At 35.7% G+C, this 26,311-nt stretch overlaps 1 protein-coding gene across 1 annotated transcript; it reads left to right on the forward strand.

Moving 5' to 3' along the window:
* The first annotated feature begins 13,441 nt into the window (after nucleotides 1-13,441).
* Nucleotides 13,442-16,794, forward strand: LOC125671145 (complement C1q-like protein 2). Its single transcript, XM_048906631.2, has 2 exons — nucleotides 13,442-13,754; nucleotides 16,157-16,794. Exons 1-2 carry the CDS (start codon nucleotides 13,568-13,570, stop codon nucleotides 16,591-16,593), a joined length of 624 nt encoding a protein of 207 aa, XP_048762588.2. The 5' UTR covers nucleotides 13,442-13,567; the 3' UTR covers nucleotides 16,594-16,794.
* The last annotated feature ends 9,517 nt before the right edge of the window (nucleotides 16,795-26,311 follow it).

Below are 26,311 nucleotides of genomic sequence, written 5' to 3' on the forward strand. Positions count from 1 at the left end.
CCAAACAATTTTAGTTTTTGAGTTGTTTACCTTTAAACCAGAAAGTTTAGAGAAAAAAAATCTAAGGTATCTAATGCTGTAAAAAGTGACTTAGGTGTCCCATCAAGAGCAAGTGATGTATCATCTGCATATTGACTTATTTTGTGTTCCTTATCACATATCACAATACCTTTTATATCCTTATTTTGTTTAATTAAAATTGCAAGAATTTCTGCACAAAGGAGGAACAAATAAGGTGCAACAGGGTCGCCTTGTCTACAGCCCTCTCAATATTGAATTTAGTAGATAAAAACCCACTCTGTAACACTGCAGCCCTAAAATTTGTATTAAGAATCTTCACCCATTCAATAATGTATTCACCGAAACCGAAATATCTTAATACTTTATATATAAATGACCATGAAATGGAGTCAAAAGCTTTTTCAAAATCAATTAAAACCAATAGTCCTGGTATATTTTTACTTTCTGTATAATGCATAAGATCATAGATAAATCTGGTATTTTCTCCAATGTATCTTCCCTTTATAAATCCAGACTGGGTGTCTGAAATAAGATGATCTAAAGTAGACTTGATTCTGTTACTAAGACAACCTGAAATAAGTTTATACAAGACATTTAACAATGTAATAGGTCGCCAGCTTTTTTTAAAATTGTCTAGATTTATCACCTTTAGGCAAACACGAAATGATCCCCAATTGCTGAGAGATGGGAAGCTCATTTTTGGAGAAAATACAGTTAACAGATTTTAATATGAGTTCTTTCAGATCTGTCCAAAACAATTTGAAAAATTCTACACTATATCCATCACTACCTGGAGATTTATTGTTTTCATATTTTTTAATACTTCAGACACTTCTTTTTCAGATATTGTTCTTTTCAAAGACTCTGAAATATTTTTGTCCAACTTTGGAACACAATTTTGAATAATTTTGTTACGATCTAAATCTAAACGTTCTGAATCTTTATTTGTATATAGAGTTTGGTAAAAACATTTAACTTCATTAAGTATATCCGCCTGTTCATAGATCATACCATTTCCTTCAACTTCTAATTTTTTAATAGTTTTATTCAAATAATTGCGTTTTTCCAGATTGCAGAAATACCTTGTGGGTTTTTCCCCTTCCTCTATCCATCTAGCTTTAGATCTTATGATATGACCTTCCATTTTTTCTTTTCTGAAGTTTTCTAAAATCAACCTCTTTTCTTCAATAAGATGCAAGTCTATTTTTTCCTCAGTTTCTAAGTGACCTATTTCTTCAAGTAGAGATATTTCTTGCTTTTCCCTTTGTTTTTTCTTGTAGGAAGAGTGTGATATAGTAACACTCCTTATTTCCATAAGTAAAACCTCCAATAGTATACTATCATCAATAGATCTTGTGTTATCCGTGTCACTTTTACTATATTGTCTACAGACTTTATGAATAGTTTCTTTGACTTTCTGTACATATTCTTTATCTGAAAGAAGACTATTATTAAATTTCCAAAGTCCACATCCCCTTTTAAAAGAGTTAAATTTTAATTCTACAACAACTTTGGAGTGATCTGATCTATAACCAGGTTTAATTAAGTATGTTTCCACAGAATTGGACAAACTTTCAGAGATTAAAATGTAATCTAGACGACCCTGTTTTAAGGGTGTCTTTTTATGCCATGTATAAACCCGTCTATCAGGATTCAAAATTCTAAAATAATCTAGAAGTTGTAATTCATCCATAATTTCTAATAATTTCTTCCTTGCTTTTGGGTTATTTATTGAAGTATAATTATTTGTATCAATATCTGGGCTTAGTGCAAGATTAAAATCTCCTAAAAGTATATAATACTCATTATCCAGTTCTAAAAATACCCCACGAACATATTCATAAAACTCAGGACTATCAATGTTTGGACCATAAATGTTAATAAGAGTGACCCTATTATCCTCTATTGTTAAGTCTAGGACAATTAAATTTTCCTCTTTGTCCCTCTCTTCTTGGTGTACCTTGAATTCAAAATTATTGTTAAAAAATAAGGCTACCCCTCTTGCATTTGATTTATAAGAGTTGAAGAAACATTTGTAGCCCAACATGGCTTCAATATATGGTTCTGCTTCAGGAGTGAAGTGGGTATCTTGAAAACATATTATAGAATAACCTTTCGATCTATAAAAATAACTATCTTGACGATAGTTATTGGCGTATTAATTGAATTGATGCGCGCTACAATTTAATTGAAGAGAGGAATAATTGAATTGTTGCGCGCTTTAATTAAAATATTGCTCTCTTCCATTGATTGTTTTGCTCATCAATTCATTTGTTGATAATATCAATTCATTTGAAGAGAGTACCAATGCAATTATAGTATGCATCAATGCAAGGTGAAGATAACGAACAGTGATCAATCTCATAACTCCTACAAGCAATACAAAATAGATAGTTGGGGCAAACATGGACCCCTGGACACACCAGAGGTGGGATCAGGTGCCTAGGAGGAGTAAGCATCCCCTGTTGACCGGTCACACCCGCCATGAGCCTCATATCCTGATCAGGTAAACGGAGTTATTCACAGTCAAAATCAGTGTGCCAAGAACGACTTAACAATCGGTATGAAACACGTCAGACAGCATTTGACCCAATGCGAGGTTGTATTGACGAACTAGATCGTTCTAACGACCATAGAATTTGCGAAATGCTGACTTCAATCGAGACCGTTGAAATCCCTGTACCATCAACTTGTTTGTCAGTAGCTTACCTCGATTTAAAAACTGATTATACCCAGAACAAGCTCTTGCATATCGAATCAGTTGAGAGATATAAACACCATATGCAGGTGATAATGGAATATTGCTACATAAATGTGGGAAGTTGACGATGGAGAAGCTGAAATCATCCCGTTTGTCATACAGTTGAGTTGTTAGTTTGCCGTTAATGTCTACTTTCAATAAAATATCTAAGTATGAAGCAGAAGTGGACGACTCTGTGGTGTCCTTTATTTCCAGCTCACAGGGATATATCAAATCGACATATGAATGAAAGCTATCATTGTTAATAGACAAAACGTCATCGATATATCTAAAAGTCGAATTGAAGGTCACAGCGAGATATTTTTTCTTCTCGCGTAGAAGTTTTTGAATAAATTCTGCTTCATATGAATATAAAAACAGGTCAGTTAACAAAGGAGCACAATTCGTGCCCATGGGAATTCCAACAGACTGTTGGAAGACCTGATCAACAAAGACCACGAAGATATTGTCAATGAGGAACTCTAGCATATTTTTTATTTCAACTTCAGAGTACTTGTGCGTGGAATCAGAGTGGTGTTTAACAAAGTGAGTTTTTGGATGACTGATCACTAGATATGAATATTTTCGTTTTCCGTTTTTGTTGAAGAAGCAACTGTTTATGATGTCAAAAAGTCTAGTCTTTAATTTATCGTGAGGAATGGTCGTGTATAGTGTTGAAAAGTCATAGGTTTTAATGCTATTGATTTGGGAAAAATTCTGTGATTTCAAGTTTACTAAAAGTTCTTTAGAATTTTTTAGAATCCACATTTGATTAACACCACTTCTGGCATATGTAGTCGCACAGTAAGTTTGAAGTTTCTCCTTCACAGCAGAATAATTAATGCTATCAGCAATTCAAATAATGCGCGCAATAATTCAGAATTGAAAGCATCATTAATAATGTGAAGAGTTCTTTGAGTGAATTAATGTTCACATCAAATGAATTGAAGATATCTTTAAATAATTAAAGATATGTTCAATAGGGTCGGAAAGTATCTTCATGTGACTCGCGAGAAATAACGTGAAATCGTACTTCCGGGCAGTTGGCAGGATGACATTATCAATACTGTACTAGACTCGCTACGTTCAAAACCACATAGAACTTACTACAAAATGCGAGAGAGCGGTGGATAACAACTGGGTTTAGCTTTGTTTTAGATAGAGCTCTGAATTATTACAGCAGTTGTTCATGCGTCAATATGAGACATTTCCAACAAAATACAGGTATGTTTACATTATATAGTCGCCTGCATCATATGCACTGTACAGTCGTTTGCATCGTATACAACCATACATCTGTATCTCGGAGTTTATAGTTCAAGTTATCGAAAGTCCTCGATCAAAATCTCAGCATTGTAGTTTTGATTTGATTCTTGGTTGATGCTGTGGTTAACCCCCCAACCCCCGTAAAAATATGGATCGAGTGAAAACGCTAGAGCACTAGAAAAGAATAAGACTTTTTCCCGTTGTGTATAACATGACTGAGGAGACATTATTTGTCGAAATGCGCATCTGGTGTATCAAAATTGGTACCGTATAAGTTTTACATGGATATATATAGTCCTATTTTGTTCTATGTTATTGAACATTTTACGTTTCATTTAGACATGTATCTAAATTATTTCATAAAGATTCTTCTATAAAAAGGAAAACAACTGACACCAATCATGTTAGTGACATATGAAAGTCCAACGAGTCAGACTTGTTTCCACTGTGTAGCTGCAGTAATTTATAATATATTATAATATACATTTGGTACGTAAAACTGCGTACAGGGGCATAACCAAAGCAAAACAAAGCGGCATTTTTCGACTGCTGCCTGGAAGTAGTAAATCGAAAGTGAAAGTAAACGAGACTTTCCGACCCTAGTATTTGAGTTTGAGTTTATGTTAATTTGACGCCCCAAAGAAATATGTGAGTTTCTTCATCTGAGAGAGAGAGAGAGAGAGAGAGAGAGAGAGAGAGAGAGATTAATTGAACCCAAGTAACGAAAAATGAACCCTTCCCTCCTCCACTCCATTTGAGATTTTAAGGCTTGTACAGAAATACACCTGACGTACATCTGCAACGCTTTCTTTCAAATTCGAATTATTTGACAAATACACCCATAGCAAACATCACTGTCAGATTTTAGTTTACAGAATTGAATCCGTACGACGTTATGAATTTCACAGTCAGATCTTAGTTTACAGAATTGAATCCGTACGTCGTTATGAATTTCACAGTCAGATCTTAGTTTACAGAATTGAATCCTTACGTCGTTATGAATTTCACAGTCAGATCTTAGTTTACAGAATTGAATCCTTACGTCGTTGTGAATTTCACAGTCAGATCTTAGTTTACAGAATTGAATCCGTACGTCGTTATGAATTTCAAAGTCAGACATTGGTTTACAGAATTGAATCCGTACGTCGTTATGAATTTTACATTTAGATCTTAGTTTACAGAATTGAATCCGTAATTGAATCCGTACGTCGTTATGAATTTCACAGTCATACATTGGTTTACAGAATTGAATCCGTACGTCGTTATGCCTTTGGATTGAGGTCTAACGTTGTTACCCATTTTACAGTCAGGTCTTTGTTAATAAAGCTACAGCACAGTGTTCAATACGTGATGATGAAAGGAGGATTTGTAAAACTAATCTTCCTAAGTAAATTGTAATTGAAATACATTGTACATGATTGAAATGTAATTTTGCAGATGAAACGTTGCACAATTAAATACTAAGTCCAAATATATTTCACTCAAGGTACTTTAGATTTTGGACTGTTTGAAAAACTTGTCATTCCCAACACTGCTTTACTATCTGATATCATATTGAACAAGAATTATTTTGATGACTATCAGTGTTGTTTTATTATTGTTTTACAAAAGTGATTCATGGTTCAGTTCGTTTTACAGTTTCATCTGTATTTAAACTGTGGATGAATATGAGTTACCGTGCCTATACTGGAAACCTAAACTTCATAAAAACCCTTACAAAGATACATTGCTGCTACATATGCCAGAAGTTGTGCGAATCAAATGTGGATTCTAAAAAATTCTAAAGAACTTTTAGTAAACTTGAAATCAAAAAACTTTTCTCAAATTAACAACATCAAAACGTATGACTTTTCAACTCTTTACACGACCATTCCTCACGATAAATTAAAAATTAGACTTTTTGACATCATAGACAGTTGCTTCTTCAACAAAAATGCAAAAACGCAAATATTCCTATCTAGTGATCAGTCATCCAAAAATTACTTTGTTAAACACCACTCTTATTCCACGCACAAATACTTTGAAGCTGAAATAAAAAATATGCTAAAGTTCCTCATTGACAATATCGAAGTGGTCTTTGGTGATCAGGTCTTCCAACAGTCTGTTGAAATTCCCATGGGCACGAATTGTGCTCACTTGTTAGCTGACCTGTTTCTATATTCATATGAAGCAGAATTTATTCAAAAACTTCTACGTGAGAAGAAAATATCTCTCGCTGTGGCCTTCAATTCGACATTTCGATATATCGATGACGTTTTGTCTATTAACAATAAATTTCATTCATATATCGATTTGATATATCCCTGTGAGCTCGAAATAAAGGACATCACAGAGTCGTCCACTTCTGCTTCATACTTAGATATTCTATTGAAAGTAGACATTAACGGCAAACTGACAACTCAACTGTATGACAAACGGGATGATTTCAGCTTCTCCATCGTCATCTTCCCATATCTATGTAGCAATATTCCATTATCACCTGCATATGGTGTTTATATATCTCAGCTGATTCGATATGCAAGAGCTTGTTCTGCGTATAGTCATTTTTTAAATCGAGGTAAGCTACTGACAAACAAGTTGATGGTACAGGGATTTCAACAGTCTCGATTGAATTCAGCATTTCGCAAATTCTATGGTCGTTATAACGATCTAGTTCGTCAATACAACCTCGCATTGGGTCAAATGCTGTCTGACGTGTTTCATACCGATTGTTAAGCCGTTCTTGGCACACTGATTTTGACTGTGAATAACTTCGTTTACCTGATCAAGATAAAGGGCTCACGGCGGGTGTGACCGGTCAACAGGGGATGCTTACACACCAGGGGTGGAATCAGGTGCCTAGAAAGAGTAAGCATCCCCTGTTGACCGGTCACACCCGCCGTGAGCCCTATATCCTGATCAGGTAAACGGAGTTATCCGCAGTCAAAATCAAATTTAACAAAATCATACTAATGATGACAAATCATGACTGCTGGTCTTGAGAAGAACAATTTCCTCATACATTGCTGTGTGAAAATTAAATCCTTTTTTGTGGTCCACTTTACCCCGGGGCCATTATTAAGTAAACTGAATTCTGGTTGCATATTAATATGACTGATAATGACCTTGCTGGCGATGAGGATATTTTTTAAGATTTCCCCTATAAATTCCCATATAGTATAAAACTTTGTTCCTATATTGTGGCCCCATCCTAGCCCCAGGGTTCATAATTTGAACCAACTCGAACACTACTTATGGATATTTGCGCATTATTAATAACGAATCATGGTCCTGTTGTTCCTGAGAAGATTTTCAAAGGTTTTCCCTGTATATTCCCATGAAAAAAAAAAACGTTGCTTAACCGCTATGATCCCATCTACCTTAAGGGGCCAAGATTTGAACAAACTTGAATATGCACTAGCTGAGGATCATTGCGCATTGATATGACTAAGCATTGCCCTATTGTTTTTTAGGAAAAGATTTTTAGAGATTTCTCTTCTACAATATCATGAAAATCTGTTATTCCCTAAATTGTGACCCCACCTTAACAATTACAAATCTCCACTCACTACAGAAATTTTCATATACATGTACGTTCTTTCTGGTCCATTGGTTCTTTAAAAAAAAAAAGATGCCACAATTTTTTCTTTATTTCTTAATCATATCCCCCTTTAAAAAAAAGAATTTATCTAAGCAAGAATCCCCTTTACCAAGAATGTTTTGTGGCAAGATTTATTGAAATTGGCCCTATGGTTTTAGAAAGAAGTTGAAATGTGTAACATTTACAGACAGATGAACAGACAGAGACGTTAGACAAAAAGGGATGAGAAAAGTTCAAAATGAGCTCATTACTCAGGTGAGCTAAAATCAAAATCCCGGGGAGATCAGGGGTGTACACAGCTTATTTGTATAATTTAGTTAGAATAGAAAGATAAAAATGAGAAATTATCGGAACGATTTCACAATACAACATAATTATGTCGCAATATTCCATTATTACCTGCTGTGGTGTTGAAATCTCTCAACTGATTCGATACGCAAGAGCCTGTTCTGCGTATGGTCAGTTTTTAAATCGAGACAGACTACTGACAAACAAGTTAATGATGCAGGGTGTTTCAACAGTCTCTATCATTGGGTCAAATGTTGTCTGACGTGTTTCATTCCAATTGTCAGGCCGTTCTTGGCACACTGATTTTGAGTACGAATGGCCCGTTTGTCTGAACGGGATGTAGGGTCACGGCGGGTGTGATCAGTCGACAGGTGATGTTTACTCTTCCTGGGCACCTGGTTCCACCTCTGATATGTCTAGGGGTCCATGTCTGCTCAACTCTCTATATTGAATTACTTGTGGGAGTTATGAGAGTGATCACTGTTCGTTATCTTCGCTTTACTTTTATCAAATCGTTAAAGGGATTTTCCGGAAGTATCATTTTTCAACGCCAAAAGTTTACTCAAAGGCATAGGGTCTAAGATATTGGTAAAATTTTGCATGTTCCAAAAAAGGTGGCGAAATTAAAGATCATAACTAGAAAATCACAAAAAATTCCTCAGAATGTTTACAAGCACATTGGATACGATAGTAATTACAAAATAATTCCCTGTTCTCATTTGCCTAAACTGGTACCCTGTTGACTTCGAATCTCTTATGTTTGTGTGTAGCCACCAATCATAAGGGTACCAGTTTAATATATTGTCCTCCAGACAAACATTTTATAAAGGGCTAAAACCTCAAAATGACTTCAATTTCAAAGTACTGCAGCTATAGGTAGCTCATAATTAATGCTACAAATTTGCTTTTTTTTAGTTCTTTGTTGGTTTTTTTTTTTTTTTTTTTTTTTTTTTTTTGAGTTCTTGCAAAATATTGTGATGTCATCTTTGAGATAAAAGACAGACCCTATGCCTTTAATAATCCATGGGCCTCTTATTTTTTTCCTCTCATAAAACTTGAGTCAGACATTTACCAGATTACTAGATATGCACATATGTATTCATTTGCGTTGTTGTGTGAATGGAGCTACGCCAATGTAAAACAATTTCGAGTTGTGAATAAATGATGATGTGTTTCATTTTCATATGACTTAGTAAGCTAACAACGTTTTGGTATTTTAGATTGTATTCAACGCAGAAAGATGTATTGTTGAACATACTTTAGAATGACTACCTGAAGTCATTCGTTTTAAAACGTCCTAAATTCAAAGGGACTCAATCTTTCAATTGACGACAGAACATCATAACTATTACGAAATTCTATCGACGATCTTGCCAGAAAATAGACTAAAGAACTTATCGCTTTGTCAGAATGGATAAAATGTACTAGGAATATCAAAACCCCGTGTATTAGATACACTAAAACAAAACTATGTACCACAATCATTCTGTGTTTAATAATCTCGAAGTGATGAAAGAATTACATAGGTTACATGAGGAATATGTACTGGTTCCAGCTGACAAAACTTGTAACAACATTGTCTTTGTTAGTAAGGCTCATTATCACAACTGTGGCTTTAATTCCACATTTGATAATTCTACCTATACCCAAAGTTCCCTTTCACAATACTAAATTTTTCAAAACTACGTTTCAGTTTTACACACATTTAATGTTCCAGTCAATGGGACGAATAAATTACCGTGGTTATACACCGGTTTGTGATAGCGCAGTGGTAGAGCGACAGCTTCGTAACCGGAAGGTCGTGAGTCTGAGTCCCGCTCGTGCCACGGCCACGTCAAACCTAAGACGTTAAAATAGGTAGTGGTTGCTCCCCCGCCAAACGCTCGGCATGTAGAAGTGAGAAACACGGGTCTTTCAGTATGACCATGAAAACGGAGGTCCCGTGTCGTGGCAGGTGTCGACAGGATAAAAAACCCTCACTGCTACGGCCCTGAGCGCTAAGAATAGGTCTAAAGAGGTACTTCACCTACAACGGGTGACGTCTCAATATGAGTGAAAGATTCCCGACGGGACGTAAAACAAACAGCCAACCGAGCTTATACTCGGTTTCAAACCTTCACAAACCCATCGCAAAGAAAGATACATTGCAAGATCCAGTAAATATGTTCTACGAAGGCCCCAGAAAAATATTACCTGCTGTGGAAGAACATGGAAGTATTCATATTTAGTATTCATATTGTGATATATATGCCATTCATAAAAAATAAATAATATACATTCTGATTCTACGCCCAAGTACACTAAAGTTGATAATGAAAAAATATTGGAGTTCCTTGTTGACACTATCCAAGTATTCTTCAATCTGTTTGAATTTCCACCGACACAAGTTGTCCTTCTGTATTAGCTGAGTTCCTTTGTATTTTTATGTGTTAGAATCTATTCAGGAGAAGAAATTTCTTGCTGTGGCCTTCACATTAAAATCTAGATATCGACGACGATATATTTATCAACAATGTTATGTGTCGATTTGGTATATGGGAGTATATATAACTCGAAATAAAAAACACCACCAAGTCTTTCATGTCTGTTTCATATATAAAGATTTTACTGAACATAGACATATAAGAAAACCTAAGAACTCAATTGCAACTTTATGACGAAAAATACTTCAGCTTCTTCATCGTCAACTTCCTATATTTATGTAGCAATATTACATTATCACAGCATATGGTGTGTTTTTTCAACTGATTCAATAGATGAGAGGATATTCCGCAGATAATCTTTTGTAGAACCGTGATAGGATATTGACAAATCAGGAGATGTTACAGAGGTTTCAAGAGTCACGTGGTCGTTATAAAAATGTTGTTTACAACCTTTCAATAAGTGGAATGCTATCTGACGCGTTTCATACCAATTGTTAGGTTACTCTTTACATACTGATTTTGACTACGGATTACTCAGTCTACCTGATCAAGATATAGAGCTTACAGTAGATTTGACAGGTCATTAGGGGATGATTTCTCCTCCTAGCCACCTGATTCCACCTTTAGTGTTTCCAAGGGTTCGTGTTTAACATACCCTCTATTTTATTTTGTATGCTTTAAATAATTTAACTTTACAGCCAAAATTTAGGATCTGCGTTAGACCAAAAACTTTTAGCATAGGTATTGATTGTTCCTTCACCACGCGAAAGTCACTCTTTTGGATTGATCTCTAAAGAATCCCTGTACAGGCCACGTATAATGACATCTGACAAAAGTATGCAATCTAAAATACATCAATTACCATGGATTAGTTTTTTTTTTAGACAAGACAATCAAGAACAGCTTGATTTTCTGTGAAAGGAAGACAGTTCAATTGCATTAGACTACGAAGTACTCCGTTTACCTTATTAAGAATTAGAGTTCGCAACGGGTATGACCGTTCAACAGCAAATGTTTATACTTCCCAGGCACCTGATACCACCTCTGGTGTGTCCAGATGTCTGTGCTTGCCCTAGTCTTAATTTTGTATTCTTTTGGGAAATTGTGAGACTGATCACTGTTCGTTGTCTTCACTTTTCATGAATCTACATTCATTTCAAATATCTAACAATGAATTCCAAGCCCAAGTTTGCACAAACTAAATTCTATAAATCAAAGTTCTGACTGTAGACTGTATAAAAACATATCAGCATTTCGCAAATTCTATGGTCGTTATAACGATCTAGTTCGTCAATACAACCTCGCATTGGGTCAAATGCTGTCTGACTTGTTTCATACCGATTGTTAAGCCGTTCTTGGCACACTGATTTGACTGCGGATAACTCCCTTTACCTGATCAGGATATGGGGCTCACGGCGGGTGTGACCGGTCAACAGGGGATGCTTACTCCTCCTAGGCACCTGATCCCACCTCTGGTGTGTCCAGGGGTCCGTGTTTGCCCAACTATCTATTTTGTATTGCTTGTAGGAGTTATGAGATTGATCACTGTTCGTTATCTTCACCTTGCATTCAACAAGTTAAGTCTTCAGTCATCTAAATTGAAAATTATAATTGTGAATCAGGGTTCCTTAAATTAAAAACCTCAGTTCTACTGACTTCAGTTGAAAAATTGTTGGCACTTCTATATCCCTCTTCTCAAATTAAGAGTTTTCGCTTTGCTACTCTCTTCATTTAAGTCAAGGTCAATAGCAGTCCTTTTTATGCAAACAAGAATCTTAAAAACACAGAACCAATCATTTTTATTTTAAAATCAATAAATTCATACTCAACTACTATGATGCGAAACATGTTGAACACAATGTCATGTGATTTAATTGCATTACAAAACGTCACAGGATGATGTCACTCGGACTGCGAATAAATTTGTTTTACACTAAATAGGTCTAGCGAGAGCAAGCGATCGGTCCCTGTAACAGGAGCTGACCAGTCTCAGTAACATTAAAAGGAGCTGACCGGTCGAAGTAAAATTCACAGAAACTAGTTACTCTAAATGGCATTCGTGGAAGCTGGCTACTGTATTTACTGTGTGATTTATATACTTTAACCATCTTATTATCTACTTATTTATCTATCTATGGTATCTTTCCAATATGAAGATTGAAATTCAATGAGTTTGAAAACATTAAACAAAAATTGGTAGTTAAGCACTATTTGTGAACTTCCCATATTTATTTAGCAATATTCCACTATCACCTTCATATTGTGTTTATGTGTCTCAACTGATTCAATATGCAAAAGCTTGTTATACGTATGATCAGTTTCTAAATTGAGACAGGATACTGATAACTAAGTTGATGTTATAGAAGTTTCAACAGTCTGGTTTAAAGTAACATTGTCAGCATTTCGCAAACTCTCCGGCGTTACAACGATCCAATTTACAAATACGACCTGTCGTTAGGTTGAATGCTGACTGACGTGTTTCATACTGATTGTTAGACCCTTCTTTAAATTCTAATCTGGGCTGCGGATTACTCCGTTTACCTTATAAAGATATAGGGCTCACGGCAGGTTGACCAGTTAACAGGGTATGATTCTCCTCTTAGGCACCTGGTCCAGGGGATGCGTTTGTCCTCCTCTTAATTCTGCATTCTTCATTGGAATCAAGAAATTGATCATTGTTTGTTATTTTCACTTCATTGAATTCCTTTGCTTACATATATTAATATCTCTTACCACATTAGTAACCAGAGCCGAGATTTAGTGGATCGGAGATGAGTTTTATATTGTGCATTTTTCTATGTGTGTTCTCAATACATTTTGCGCTCATAGCATGGGCGGTTGAGTTTCTTACTACCTGTGAAACGAAGTCACATTGAAGTGAGGGGGTTACAACTATAAATTTTTCAAGAGCATGTGTGAAAATTGATTTCATCTCAATTATTTTAGAGATATTTAAAGAAAAGCAATACGATGCAAAATTAACTGAACCCATACCCGTCTACTCCGTGCACCTACACAAATCATGAAACAAAAGATCACAATCACAATTCTTTTATAGGATTTTGTGTTTAGTATATGCACAATTTTGATTGCTCCAATGCCAAGTATGTTCCATGATTTGCCATGCATTACGGAACTACCTGGGTTTATATTGCTCTCTAGATTTGCGTAAGAAATGACGAAGTTATCGGGGTATATAAACAGGATCTTAGCAATGTTACAATCATTAATGCAGTGATCTTGAGGAAAATGAAGTTTGTAACTACCATCATCTATTTCTGGTTCTCCGTGTGGCGCGTTTCTCCGTTCTCAACAACGGATAAAAAGATCCCAAAACATGAACTGACAGACATTAAAAACAGACTGGGGTCTCTGGAACAAATGGTGGGACAGCTGATTATGCAAAATTCTTCTCAAGATGTTTTTAAATTATCCGGTAAGATTTCCTAACTATTCGTTTTAAAATCTATAATAAATTGATATGAATTATTTTGATTTTTGAAAAAGTGAGGGTGATTTGAATTTTTATCTGAATTTACCAACATTTGTCAATATTTGTCTTGTTAGACTATCGCTGAAATCAGTGAATTTAATATATTATAGACAAGTTATAAACTGTGTCACCAGTACTGTTTGTTTTAATTCGTTTTGCAATCTCTTGCTTGGAATTTCAAGTTTTAAGTGCATGTGTGTATGGAACCCCAAATCAACATAAACGCAAAAAATTTAGAATATCATGAATTCAATTGTTGCACAATAATTGAATTGATGCGTGCATCAAAGCAATTATTGTTCTCATCCATTGAATCATCGCGGACAATAGTTGAATTCATCAATTGAAATATTGCACGCAATAGTATTGAAATGATGCGCGCATCACTTCATTTATTACTCTCATCAATTCAATCGATGTGCGCATCATTGTGGTTAAATCATGATTAATAACGTGAATTAATATTTTAGAATTTAATTTGAAGCTCGGTATATATGATTTAATAATCTCTATAATTCATTTGAAGATATCTTCAATCATTCACAGCGATTTTGTATAGGGAATTCATGTACGCATCAATTCCTCCAAAGAGAGACACTATTCATTTGTTGCTTTTTTTAAAAAAAAAAAAAAGTCATTAATTCACTTGTTGAAATGTTGAATTGAGGATATTGTATATCTTATAGAATAATTCCCCTCTATAAACGAAGTTTTGCGAGTATCAATTGAATTAATATTATTATTAATTATTATTATTAATTAAATAAAAGGGAGCAAGAATTCAATTATTGCGCGCATTGATTGAATCATTGCTCTCTTCAACTGAATTATAGAGCGCATTGATTCAATTCAACTATTGATATCATCATTTCCTTTGAAAAGAGCAACAATTCGTTTCAAGCGCGCATTAATTACGCAAGATAATTAATGTTATCAACATTCAATTAATGCGTGCAATACTGTAAATAGGGAAATGATTGCGGTGGTTTTAATTTCGCTATGTTCGTGGTCGGGGATTTTCCTCCAAATTAAAACAACCGCAATCATTTTGCAAATGTGACACAATACGTTTTGAACAGTTACCAGTAATCAAAATAAAATTTGAATTCCGCGAAAATAAAACCACTGCGATTAGACCAATATGAAAAACAGCGAACTTTTAGCACCGCGAAATTAAAACCACTTACAGTATTTGTTTTGGAAGGTATCATTGATTATATATTTGAAGATATCTTTAATTGAAATATTGCGCGCATCAAATAAAGACATCTTCAGTAATTCGATTTGTTAATTTGGAGGTTCATATGGTTGTCAATTTTTGCATTATATCGCTCTCATTATGTGATAACTTCACAATAAGATGAAAACATGTGGATTAAAAATTTCATTTGCGGAATACGACGTGTGTAGTTCTACCTTTCCTCCGTCTTCGCTTCATGATCAGTTGATTTGTTTTTATCTAAGTTCTAAACGATTACTGAGGTAACGTAATTGTATTTATTTTTTTTATAAACCATGCTAGATATTTTTCTAAAACCATTTCTTGTGTAACACCTGTATCGACAGTGACCAATCAGAAGCTGTTCAGTTGATAAAACAAAATTTTTAAGGAGTCTTTGACATGAACCACATGAATCTTATTTTATCAATACACGATTAAGACAATTATCCGTATCTTCTAAATGTGTAATAAATTAGAATGCCTGATTACATTTCAGTTTTTATGTGTTGTTTATAGAATAGAAGGAAATACTTTTTTCAACTATTTTGGACCCACAGAGGAATATATATTTGAAAAAGTAAAAAAAAAATAATAACTCGTTATAACGAGTTAGTAACGAGTTAGATTTGTTTTACTTTTCAAAGATATGCCCATCCGGTTTCGTACATATGTGCATTTAGTCTAAAATTGTAAACAAATACAGAAACATTTACAAAGTGCTATACATACAAAGTAAAAAACAAAACATTTACACTGTTTGAGGAACAGGCGGTTAAGTCCTCGCATGAGTCCTGTTTATTGGGGAGTATCATTATACAAACATAAAATATTTATATATTCCTTGTGTTTTGATTTCTTACAGATAAATTCTCAACTGAATGCTGACATATATAAGGTATCAGAATCAGGATCTTCATTCGACATCATCCATCTGTTGTATATCAATTTAGCACATTGCTGATCTGCAATTACAGTATAAATATCTGTCATATCACTATCTGTCTCACGCACCTGTTCTTGGTTTTAATTGGGGTCTCACTGTATGTTTAATGTTTAAACTATTTTCTAGTTTTCCCACTTTGTGTAAGACTGAAAAGTACTAAAACAGCACTCTGTTTTGCAGAATCTGCACGTCGAGAGGAACACGTGGCTTTCTCGGCGTACAAGAATCAAACACAGACCGGACTCAACAAAAAACACATTATCAAGTTTGAGGGCACAGTACTGAACCTGGGCCACCACTACCACCCAGAGGACGGTATTTTCGTTGCCCCGGTGTCGGGCGTCTATCTGTTTCACTGGACTATCAATAACGATGGCGATTTTGCGTATACAAACATTTTGGTAGGTGGTAAAGTTATTTCTACCACTACCACGTCTGTAGTTTCTGGACATTATAATTCTGGATCCGCCATGGTGATTGTTACCGTGCAGAAGGATGAACATGTCTGGATACAGACCTGCTGCGGTTCTTCTAATGAGGTGTACGGAAACACACTGGGTCTAGAAAACTCTTTCCAGTCCACGTTTTCGGGAACCTTACTTTTTTCAGTTGTATAAAATACATGATCCTACAGAGAACGCACTAAAATGGCGACCGTTTTCAGCATTAAAGTAGAGTAGAGAGATATTACACAGTTGGTTTGAATTGGTGCCCGCTATTTCACGTAAAAATGAAGTGCTTTAACTATACAAACATATGAATTTATTTTTATTTTTACAGCACTTGGAAGAGTGTTTCAAAAAACACCTATAACAGCTTGACTTGTGACATTTTTAAACCTTCGATGAATTCTAGCTTACCTGATGATAAATAGGTAATGTTAGTTGCAGCAAGTAACCTGGTATTAGTAACTGGCTACTTAATAATAATGATAATAAATGGTTTTATATAGCGCTTTTTTCCAGCGTATGCTGCTCAAAGCGCTTAACAATGCATTATTATCCCGGCAGGGCTTATATCAATCTAGAACTTACTCAGCCTCCTAGAAAGCATACAGTGCGAGCTGCCATTACAAGCGCTAGAGCACTAAAATTCTAACAATATTTTGGTGCCCCTTTTACACTTGGGTGGAGTAAGGAAATTCATGTAAAGTGCCTTTCCCAAGGACACAACATCGGCCCAGCCGCGGCCAGGACTCGAACCCACGACCTTTCGGTCGAGAGTCTGACGGCCTAACCACTCGGCCTCCGACGCTATGGGAAAAGTTGGCTACCAGTAGTCATCTACTCGACAGTGGAAAAGTTAGGCAATAGTAGCCATTACTTAATCAAAGTGAGGAACTCTAGCTACGATATTCTTATATAGTAGCTGGCTACTTCAAGGAAGAAAGGCTATACATGTGCATATAGCTACTAATAGCCATCTACAAGAAACATGTTATTGGGTTTCAATACAATTGCCTATCAGGTTTATTTGGATGCTGAGAAGAACACCAAAGGCCATACTTGATTTGGTCAGCTACTTAAACTTTTGCTATGTAAAATACCATTGACTTTCAAGCGACAAAATGGGGCGGTCCTTCGGATGAGACCTCAAAAACTTAGGTTCCGTGTCACAGCAGGTGTGGCACGATAAAGATCTCTCCCTGCTCAAAGGCTGTAAGTGCAGAACATTATGTCTAAATTTTGCAGCCCTTCACCTTTTATGGTGACGTCTCCATATGAGTGAAATATTCTCGAGTGATATGGCGGTCAGACGGGTTTGCTTAATAGAAAATATCATGTTTAAAACAAAATGAGATGTGAAAAACACTAGAAACCGTTTATTGTGTTCAGAATAAACTTGTAAATTGAAAAATCCAGCTTGAAACGAAACGTTTACTAGTATATTTAACCTATGTGAACAAAAACATGACCCAATCCTTGTTTACATAACAAAGAATTGTGAGCTCTGTATCTCTCTTGTAATTCAACAACTGACGTATTTGAAGAGTTCTTTAAGCAAATTATTGTGCACATCAAATGAATTGATTGATTGATTGATTGAATATTGTTTAATGTCCCTCTCGAGAATATTTCACTCATATGGAGACGTCACAACTGCCAGTGAAGGGCTGCAAAATTTAGGCCTATGCTCGGCCCCTATGGCCATTGAGCAGGGAGGGATCTTTATCGTGCCACACTTGCTGTGACACGGGATCTCGATTTTTGCGGTCTCATCTGAAGGACCGCCCAATTTAGCGGCCTTTTACGACAAGCAAGGGGGTACGGGGGACCTATTCTAACCCGGATCCCCACGGGATTCAAATGAATTGAAGATATTTTTAAATAATCAACGATATCTCCAATTATTTGAGTTTATGTTAATTTGACGTTCCATAAAAATATGTGGGTTTCTTCTACTGAGAGAGAAAGAAAGAGAAATAGAAAGAAAGAATTTGAGCCAGCTTGATCAAATAATTGAAGCCATGTAACGAAAAATGAACCCCTCCTTCCTCCACTCCATTTGCGATTTTACGGCTTGTACAGAAATACCCTTGATGTGCATCTGCAACGCTTTCTTTCAAATTCGAATTATTCGACAAATACGTCCATAGCAAACATCGCAGTCAGACATTGGTTTACAGAATTGAACCTGTACTTCGTTATGCATTTCACAGTCAGATCTTAGTTTACAGAATTGAATTCGTACGTCATTATATGAATTTCACAGTCAGACATTAGTTTACAAGATTGAATTCGTACGTCATTATGCATTTGAAAGTCAGACCTTATATAATTTGTTTACAAGATTGAGGTCTAACGTTGTTATCCATTTTACAGTCAGGTCTTTGTTAATGAAGCTACAGCACAGTGATCAATATGTGATGATGAAAACAGAATTTGTAAAACTAATCTTCCTAAGTAAATTGTAATTGAAATAAGTCAGTGAAAAGTTATTTTGCAGATTAAACGTTGCAGATTAAATACCAAGTCCAAATATATTCCACTCGAGGTACTTTGATTTTGGACTGTTTTGTAAACTTGTCATTCCTAACACTGCTTTACTATATGATTTCATCATCATTTAATTACTTTTAAAGTGATGACTTAACAACGATGCTGATTGGTTGAAAAATTCGTTTGATTTCTCTGTCAAAATTTCGTTCGGAGTTTATCTGCACTATGCACGCGGGACTACTTTTCTCTGGAATGCGTCTTCCCCGTTCTAATTTTAGCGCTACTTATAGAACGGGATTTTCCACACAAGACATATATATATAACGACATGCATTCGTTTGATTTTTGTTTTTCATTGCTAACAAAAATAAGCACAACTAAAGATATGAATAAAATACAAATTAATTTAAAGAAACAACATACTTAGGCGATGACATGGAAGAATAGTCAACTTGATGACGTAGACCTCTTACTGGTAGAAGTAGACAGATTACACGAGTTCCCGGTATGAATCGTCTGCTTTACGAGATCGATAACATGACGGAGCAAGTGGCGACTTCTGATCTGTTAAATATTAATGAAATTGAACTGCGTTATATGGGGCTCAATCAACGAGTGCGTTTTAGATGAAGGTGTTCAACTGTTTACTCGATATTGAAATGGAGCCGAGTTGCATTCCACCGTTCCAACGACACAACCAGTGTTCAACGTCTTTTCCAACACAATGCAGCATACAGTCACCACTTGTTATCTTCCTTTATATCTAATTCAGCTTTTAACCATTGTACCTTTAATTTGGTGTATAATCCATTTAAATCTGCACAGTAACTGTTCTTGACCTGAACGCACAGCCATGCCGTTTTCTTGTTGTTTTCAATTTTACATATATGTATTCCTACGCGCCATTTCAAAAACGTTAACTTAAACTTTTTGATGGGAGAAACTATTTGTTTTTCTATCTTAAAAACATAATTAAATGATAAGAAATAAAACTTATAATTCTTTGTTTGATGCATGTCTCAAACGAAACATTGGACGGAAAACTTTTTCATCAATGCGGTACGCATAAAATAAATAAATAATGTGTTTAATGATCACTGAACACTACGAATAAGAAAGGCTACAATGACATGATGAATATTGGACGTCACTGAAACAGACGGTTAGAAAATCATCATGAACGTCTCTCCCATGGCGGATCTCAAATTTTCGGGTACTTATAGAACTATTTCGCAGCCCAGTAGCAAAGTACTTCGTTACTAGCTTGAAAATACGGATGTATATTTAATTGCTGTGATAAAATCTAGAAATTCAAAATTAAGGATTATCTCCCTCATGCACAGCTCTTATCCTTAGACGAATTTGACTCCACTTTTTTGCCACTCTGTTTTTCCCTATTATATCTCTAGCAAGTTTATCGTTATTTCGGATTTCAAACATTTCGGTTGAGCATCACTAAAGAGACATTATTTGTCGAAATGCGCACCTGGTGCATCAAAATTGGTACCGTAAGTTTTACATAAGGGGGACATTTTGGTCACGATTTCAAGTGGTTCCTGTGACTCATATTCAATGTACATGTATGCATACACACTTTTTTATTGGAAGACATTTTAGATGATCCCATTCTTCGTCAATTTATTGATATAAACATGACGGTCACATTTGACCCCACATTTTGACCACAGTCTAGCCCTATTGGGTTGTGACTTAAAAGAACTTGAATCTACACAGAATTGGTTAACGAACATGGCCTTCCAGTTTTGGAAACGAAGATTTTTAAAGACTTTAAAAATTCTCGCCTACATAAATGTATTATGTAAAATTTCATCCCTGATTCAATCCCCCATCCAAACCCAAGGTCCACATAAACCTAAATTCATAATGTTTGTTGATTGATTGATGTTTTCCGCCACACTCAACAATTTTTCAGTTATCTGGTGGCGCCCCAGTTTTTATTGGTGGAAGAGAGAACCCAGATACAATGTACCTGGGAAGAGACCACCGACCTTCCGAAAGTAAACTGGGAAACTTTCTCACTAACCGGCGCGAGCGGAATTCGAACCCGCGCCGACAGAGGTGAGAGGCCGTGTGATTTTGAGCGCGATGCTATAACCACTCGGCCACGGAGGCCCCTCTGTATTTTCTTCTGATTTAGTATGGCACTGCAAGTCTTGAAAATAATTCTTTTTTATCCTATATATTTTCTTATAAACGTTTTAATCCCTATTGAATACCAACACTAGTCAAATACGAATCTGCACTACATGTGCATTGAAACACTAGCCTATATCTAATCATTTGTATATCTAATCAGTAGTTTTTAATAATAAATTTTCCAATGTGGATTTGATTTCACACACAAGTTGAAATAAAACATTTGCTAGAGTTCATCATTGACAATATCTTCGTGGTCCTGGTGATCAGGTCTTCCAACAATCTGTTGGAATTCCCATGAGCACGAATTTTGCTCCTTTGTTAGCTGACCTGTTTCTCTATTCACATGAAGCAGAATTTATTCAAAAACTTCTACGTGAGAAGAAAAAAATATATTGCTGTGACCTTCAATTCAACATTCATGTATATCGATAACGTTTTGTCTATTAATAATAATAACTTTCATTCATGCAAGGTGAAGATAACGAACAGTGATCAATCTCATAACTCCTACAAGAATACAAAATAGATAGTTGGGCAAACACGGACCCCTGGACACACCAGAGGTGGGATTCATATGTGGATTCGATATATCCCTGTGGGCTCGAAATAAAAGACACCACAGAGTCGTCCGCTTCTGCTCCATACTTAAATATTTTATTGGAAGTAGACATTAACGGCAAACTGACAACTCAACTGTATGACAAACAGGATGATTTCAGTTTCTCCATCGTCAACTTCCCATATTTATGTAGCAATATTCCATTATTACCTGCTATGGTCTTTATATCTCTCACCTGATTCGATACACAAGACTTTGTTCTACGTATGATCAGCTTTTAAATCGAGACAGGCTATCGACAAACAAGTTGATGGTGCAGAGGAGTTTCAACAGTCTCTATCACTGAGTCAAATGTTGTCTTTTTGACGTGTTTCATCCCGATTGTTAGGTCATTCTTGACACACTGATTTTGACCACGGATAGCTCGATCGTTTAACTGATTGGGATGTAGGGCTCACGGTGGGGGTGACTTAGTAAGCTATCCATGTTTTGGTATTTTAAATAGTATTCAACGCAAAAGGATGTATCGTTGAAGATACTTAAGAATGACTACCGGAAGCCACTCGTTTTGAAATGTCCTAAATTCTCAACCGTTCAGTTGACGATAGAACATCATAACTATTACGAAATTTTATCATAAATGGTGCCAGATATTAGGCTTAAGAAGTCATCGCTTTGTCAGAATGGATCAAATGTACTGGGAATATTAAAATCATGTGTGTTACATACGTAAAAACAAAACAATGCACCACCTATCCTTTTGTTTTGTTTAATAATCTCGAAGTGATGAAGTAATCACTTAGGTTATATGAAGAATATGCATTGGTTCCAGCTGACAAAGCTCGTAAAATTGTCTTTGTTTGTAAGGCTTATTATTACAGCTGTAAACAAACCTGGCTTTAATTCCACATTTGATAATTCTATTTATACTCCAAGTTTCCTTTCACAATATGACATTCTTTAAAACCACGTTTCAGTTTTACACACATTTAATATTCCAAGTCAATGAACGAATAAATAACTGTGATTATACACCGGTTGTGGTAGTCTGTGGTAGATTGTCAGCTTCGTAACCGGAAGGTCGTGAGTCCGCGTCAAACATCATACATTAAAGTAGGTAGTCATTGCTGCTACGCCAAACACTCGGCATTTAAAAATGAGAATCACGGATCTTTAGGTATGACCATAAAACGGAGGTCACATGTCGCGACAAAGAACCTTCGCTGCTACAGCAGATACAACCTGTTATTAGGTGGAATGCTGTCTGACGCATTTCATACCTATTGTTAGGTCACTCTTTATATACCGATTTTAACTACGGATTACTCCGTCTACCTGATCAAGATATAGGGCTTAGAATGGGTTTGACAGGTCAGCTGGGGATGTTTTCTCCTCATAGGCACCTGATTCTACATTTAGTATTTCCAGGGATTCGTGTTTACCCTGCCCCCCCCCCCATTTTTTTTTATCTTTATATAATTTAGCTTTGCAGCTGAAAATCCGGATCTGCGATAGATCAAAAACTTTTTACATAGGTATTGATTGTTCCTTAACCAAGCACCAGATATTTCAAGCGAAAGTCTTTTGGATTGAACTTTAAAACGCCTTAAAAATATATATATGTGACATGTCTGATTTCTTTCATCAACTGTAACAGACATACCACGTAATGAAATTCAATAATTACAATGGATCAATTTTCTTTAAATAAAAGACAATCAAGCACAGCTTCATCTCCTGCGAGAGGAGGACAGTTCTACTGCATCATGGTTTATTTGTAATACAACCTATTATTACGTCGAATAGTGTCTGACATGTTTCATGCAAATCGTTAAGCCTTTTTTTTACACTTTGGTTTAGACTACGGAATACTCCATTTACTTTATCAAGATATAGAGTTCAAAATGGGTATGCCCGTTCAGCAAGAGATGCTTACACTTCCTAGCCACCTGATCCCATCTTTGGTGTGCCCAGGGGTATGTGTTTGTCCTACTCTTAATTTTGTATTCTTTATTGTATTTATGAGATAGACCACTGTTCATTGTCTTCACTTTTCATAAAGCTGATTCCTACATTCATTTCAAATATCTAACAATGAATTCCAAGTTTGCATAAATTCAAATCTATAAAGTAAAGTTCTGACTGTAGACTATACGAAAACACTAAAACCTGTTGATATCACAGTTAAACATCTTCAACAACTTGAGTCTTCAGTCATCTAAATTGACTTAATTGCATTACAACACGCCACTCGATGACGTCACTTAGACTGCAAATACAAAGTTTATACTAAATCGGTCTAGCGCAAGGACAATCTCTGTAACATTGACAGGAGCTGACCAGTCTCAGTAAAATTAACAGAAACTGGTTTCTCTCAATGGCATTCGTAGAAACTGGATATTGTACGTATATACTATGTGATTTATATTATAACCATCTTATTATTTACTTATTTATCTATCTATCGTATCTTTCTAATATAAAGATTGAAGGTCAATGAGTTTGAAAAAAATTAAACAAAAATTGGTCAAAAAGCATTATCAATAGCATTAAAACCTATGACTTTTCAACACTATACACGACCATTCCTCACGATAAATTAAAGACTAAACTTTTTGACATCATAGACAGTTGCTTCTTCAACAAAAACGGAAAACGGAAATATTCATATCTAGTGATCAGTCATTCAAAAACTTACTTTGTTAAACACCACTCTGATTCCACGCACAAGTACTCTGAAGTTGAAATAAAAAATATGCTAGAGTTCCTCACTGACAATATCTAAGTGGTCTTTGGTGATCAGGTCTTCCAACAGTCTGTTGGAATCCCATGGGCACGAATTGTGCTCCTTTGTTAGCTGACCTGTTTTTATATTCATATGAAGCAGAATTTATTCAAAAACTTCTACGTGAGAAGAAAAAATCTCTCGCTGTGACCTTCAATTCGACTTTTAGATATATCGATGACATTTTGTCTATTAACAATGATAGCTTTCATTCATATGTCGATTTGATATGTCCCTGTGAGCTCGAAATAAAGGACACCACAGAGTCGTCCACTTCTGCTTCATACTTAGATATTTTATTGAAAGTAGACATTGAGGGCAAACTGACAACTCAACTGTATGACAAACGGGATGATTTCAGCTTCTCCATCGTCAACTTCCCACATTTATGTAGCAATATCCCATTATCACCTGCATATGGTGTTTATATATCTCAACTGATTCGATATGCAAGAGCTTGTTCTGGGTATAGTCAGTTTTTAAATCGAGGTAAGCTACTGACAAACAAGTTGATGGTACAGGGATTTCAACAGTCTCGATTGAAGTCAGCATTTCGTAAATTCTATGGTCGTTATAACGATCTAGTTCGTCAATACAACCTCGCATTGGGTCAAATGCTGTCTGACATGTTTCATACCGATTGTTAAGCCGTTCTTGGCACACTGATTTGACTGCGGATAACTCCCTTTACCTGATCAGGATATGGGGCTCACGGCGGGTGTGACCGGTCAACAGGGGATGCTTACTCCTCCAAGGCACCTGATCCCACCTCTAGTGTGTCCAGGGGTCCGTGTTTGCCCAACTATTTATTTTGTATTGCTTGTAGGAGTTATGAGATTGATCACTGTTTGTTATCTTCACCTTGCATTTGTGAACTTACCATACTTATTTAGCAATATTCCACTATCACCTGTATATGTTGTTTATGTGTCTCAACTGATTCGATACGCAGAAGCTTGTTATGAGTATTATCAGTTTTTAAATCGAAGCAGAATACTGATAACTAAATTATGTTACAGGGGTTTCAACAGTCTGGTTTAAAGTAACATTGTCAGCATTTCGCAAACTCTCCGGTGTTACAACGATCTAACAAATACAACCTGTCGTTAGGTTGAATGCTGACTGACGTGCTTCATACCAATTGTTAGGCCGTGCTTTAAATTCTAATTTTGACTGTAGATTACTCCGTTTACCTTATCAAGATATAGGGCTCACGGCAGATGTGACAGGTTAACAGGGTATATTTACTCCTCTTGGGAACCTGGTTAAGGGGATGCGTTTGTCCTCCTCTTAATTCTGGTGTGTCCAGGGGATGCGTTTGTTCTCCTCTATTTTGTATTGCTTATAGGAGTTATGAGATTGATCACTGTTCGTTATCTTCACCTTGTATAGGAATTGTGAGATTGATCTTCACTTTTTCATTGAATTCCTTTGCCTACATATATCAATATATCTTACCACATTAGTCGCTGATTACGAACTTGCGAAGGCACGAAGTACGCCTGGTCTGTTTTGTTACCAGAGTAGAGATTTAGTGGATCGGAGACGAGTTTTTATAATGTGTATTTTCTATGTCTGTTTTCAATACATTTTGCAATAGCATGCGCGGTTGAGTTTCTTACTACCTATAAAACGAAGTCACGTCAAGGGAAAGAGGGGTTACATCTATAAATCTTTCTAGAATATGTGTGAAAATTGATTTCATTAAATTATGTTAGAGACATTTAAAAAAAAAAAAGCAATACCATACAAAATTAACTGGACCCATACCCGTCCACTCCGCGCACATAGACAAATCATGAAACATGTCAGATTTTTATTTTGTGCTTAGTACATGTATATGCACAATTTTGATTGCTCCAAAGCCAAACCTATTTTTTTTTTTACTATAC

Source organism: Ostrea edulis, chromosome 1, assembly GCF_947568905.1.
Source record: "Ostrea edulis chromosome 1, xbOstEdul1.1, whole genome shotgun sequence".
Classification (NCBI taxonomy): Eukaryota; Metazoa; Mollusca; class Bivalvia; order Ostreida; family Ostreidae; genus Ostrea; species Ostrea edulis.

Bases quoted from the DNA above. Each gene is read 5' to 3' on its own strand.
- LOC125671145 (XM_048906631.2), top strand. From the start codon at position 13,568: ATGAAGTTTGTAACTACCATCATCTATTTCTGGTTCTCCGTGTGGCGC. The intron at 13,755-16,156 runs GTAAGATTTCCT...TCTGTTTTGCAG, and splicing joins AGATGTTTTTAAATTATCCG to AATCTGCACGTCGAGAGGAA.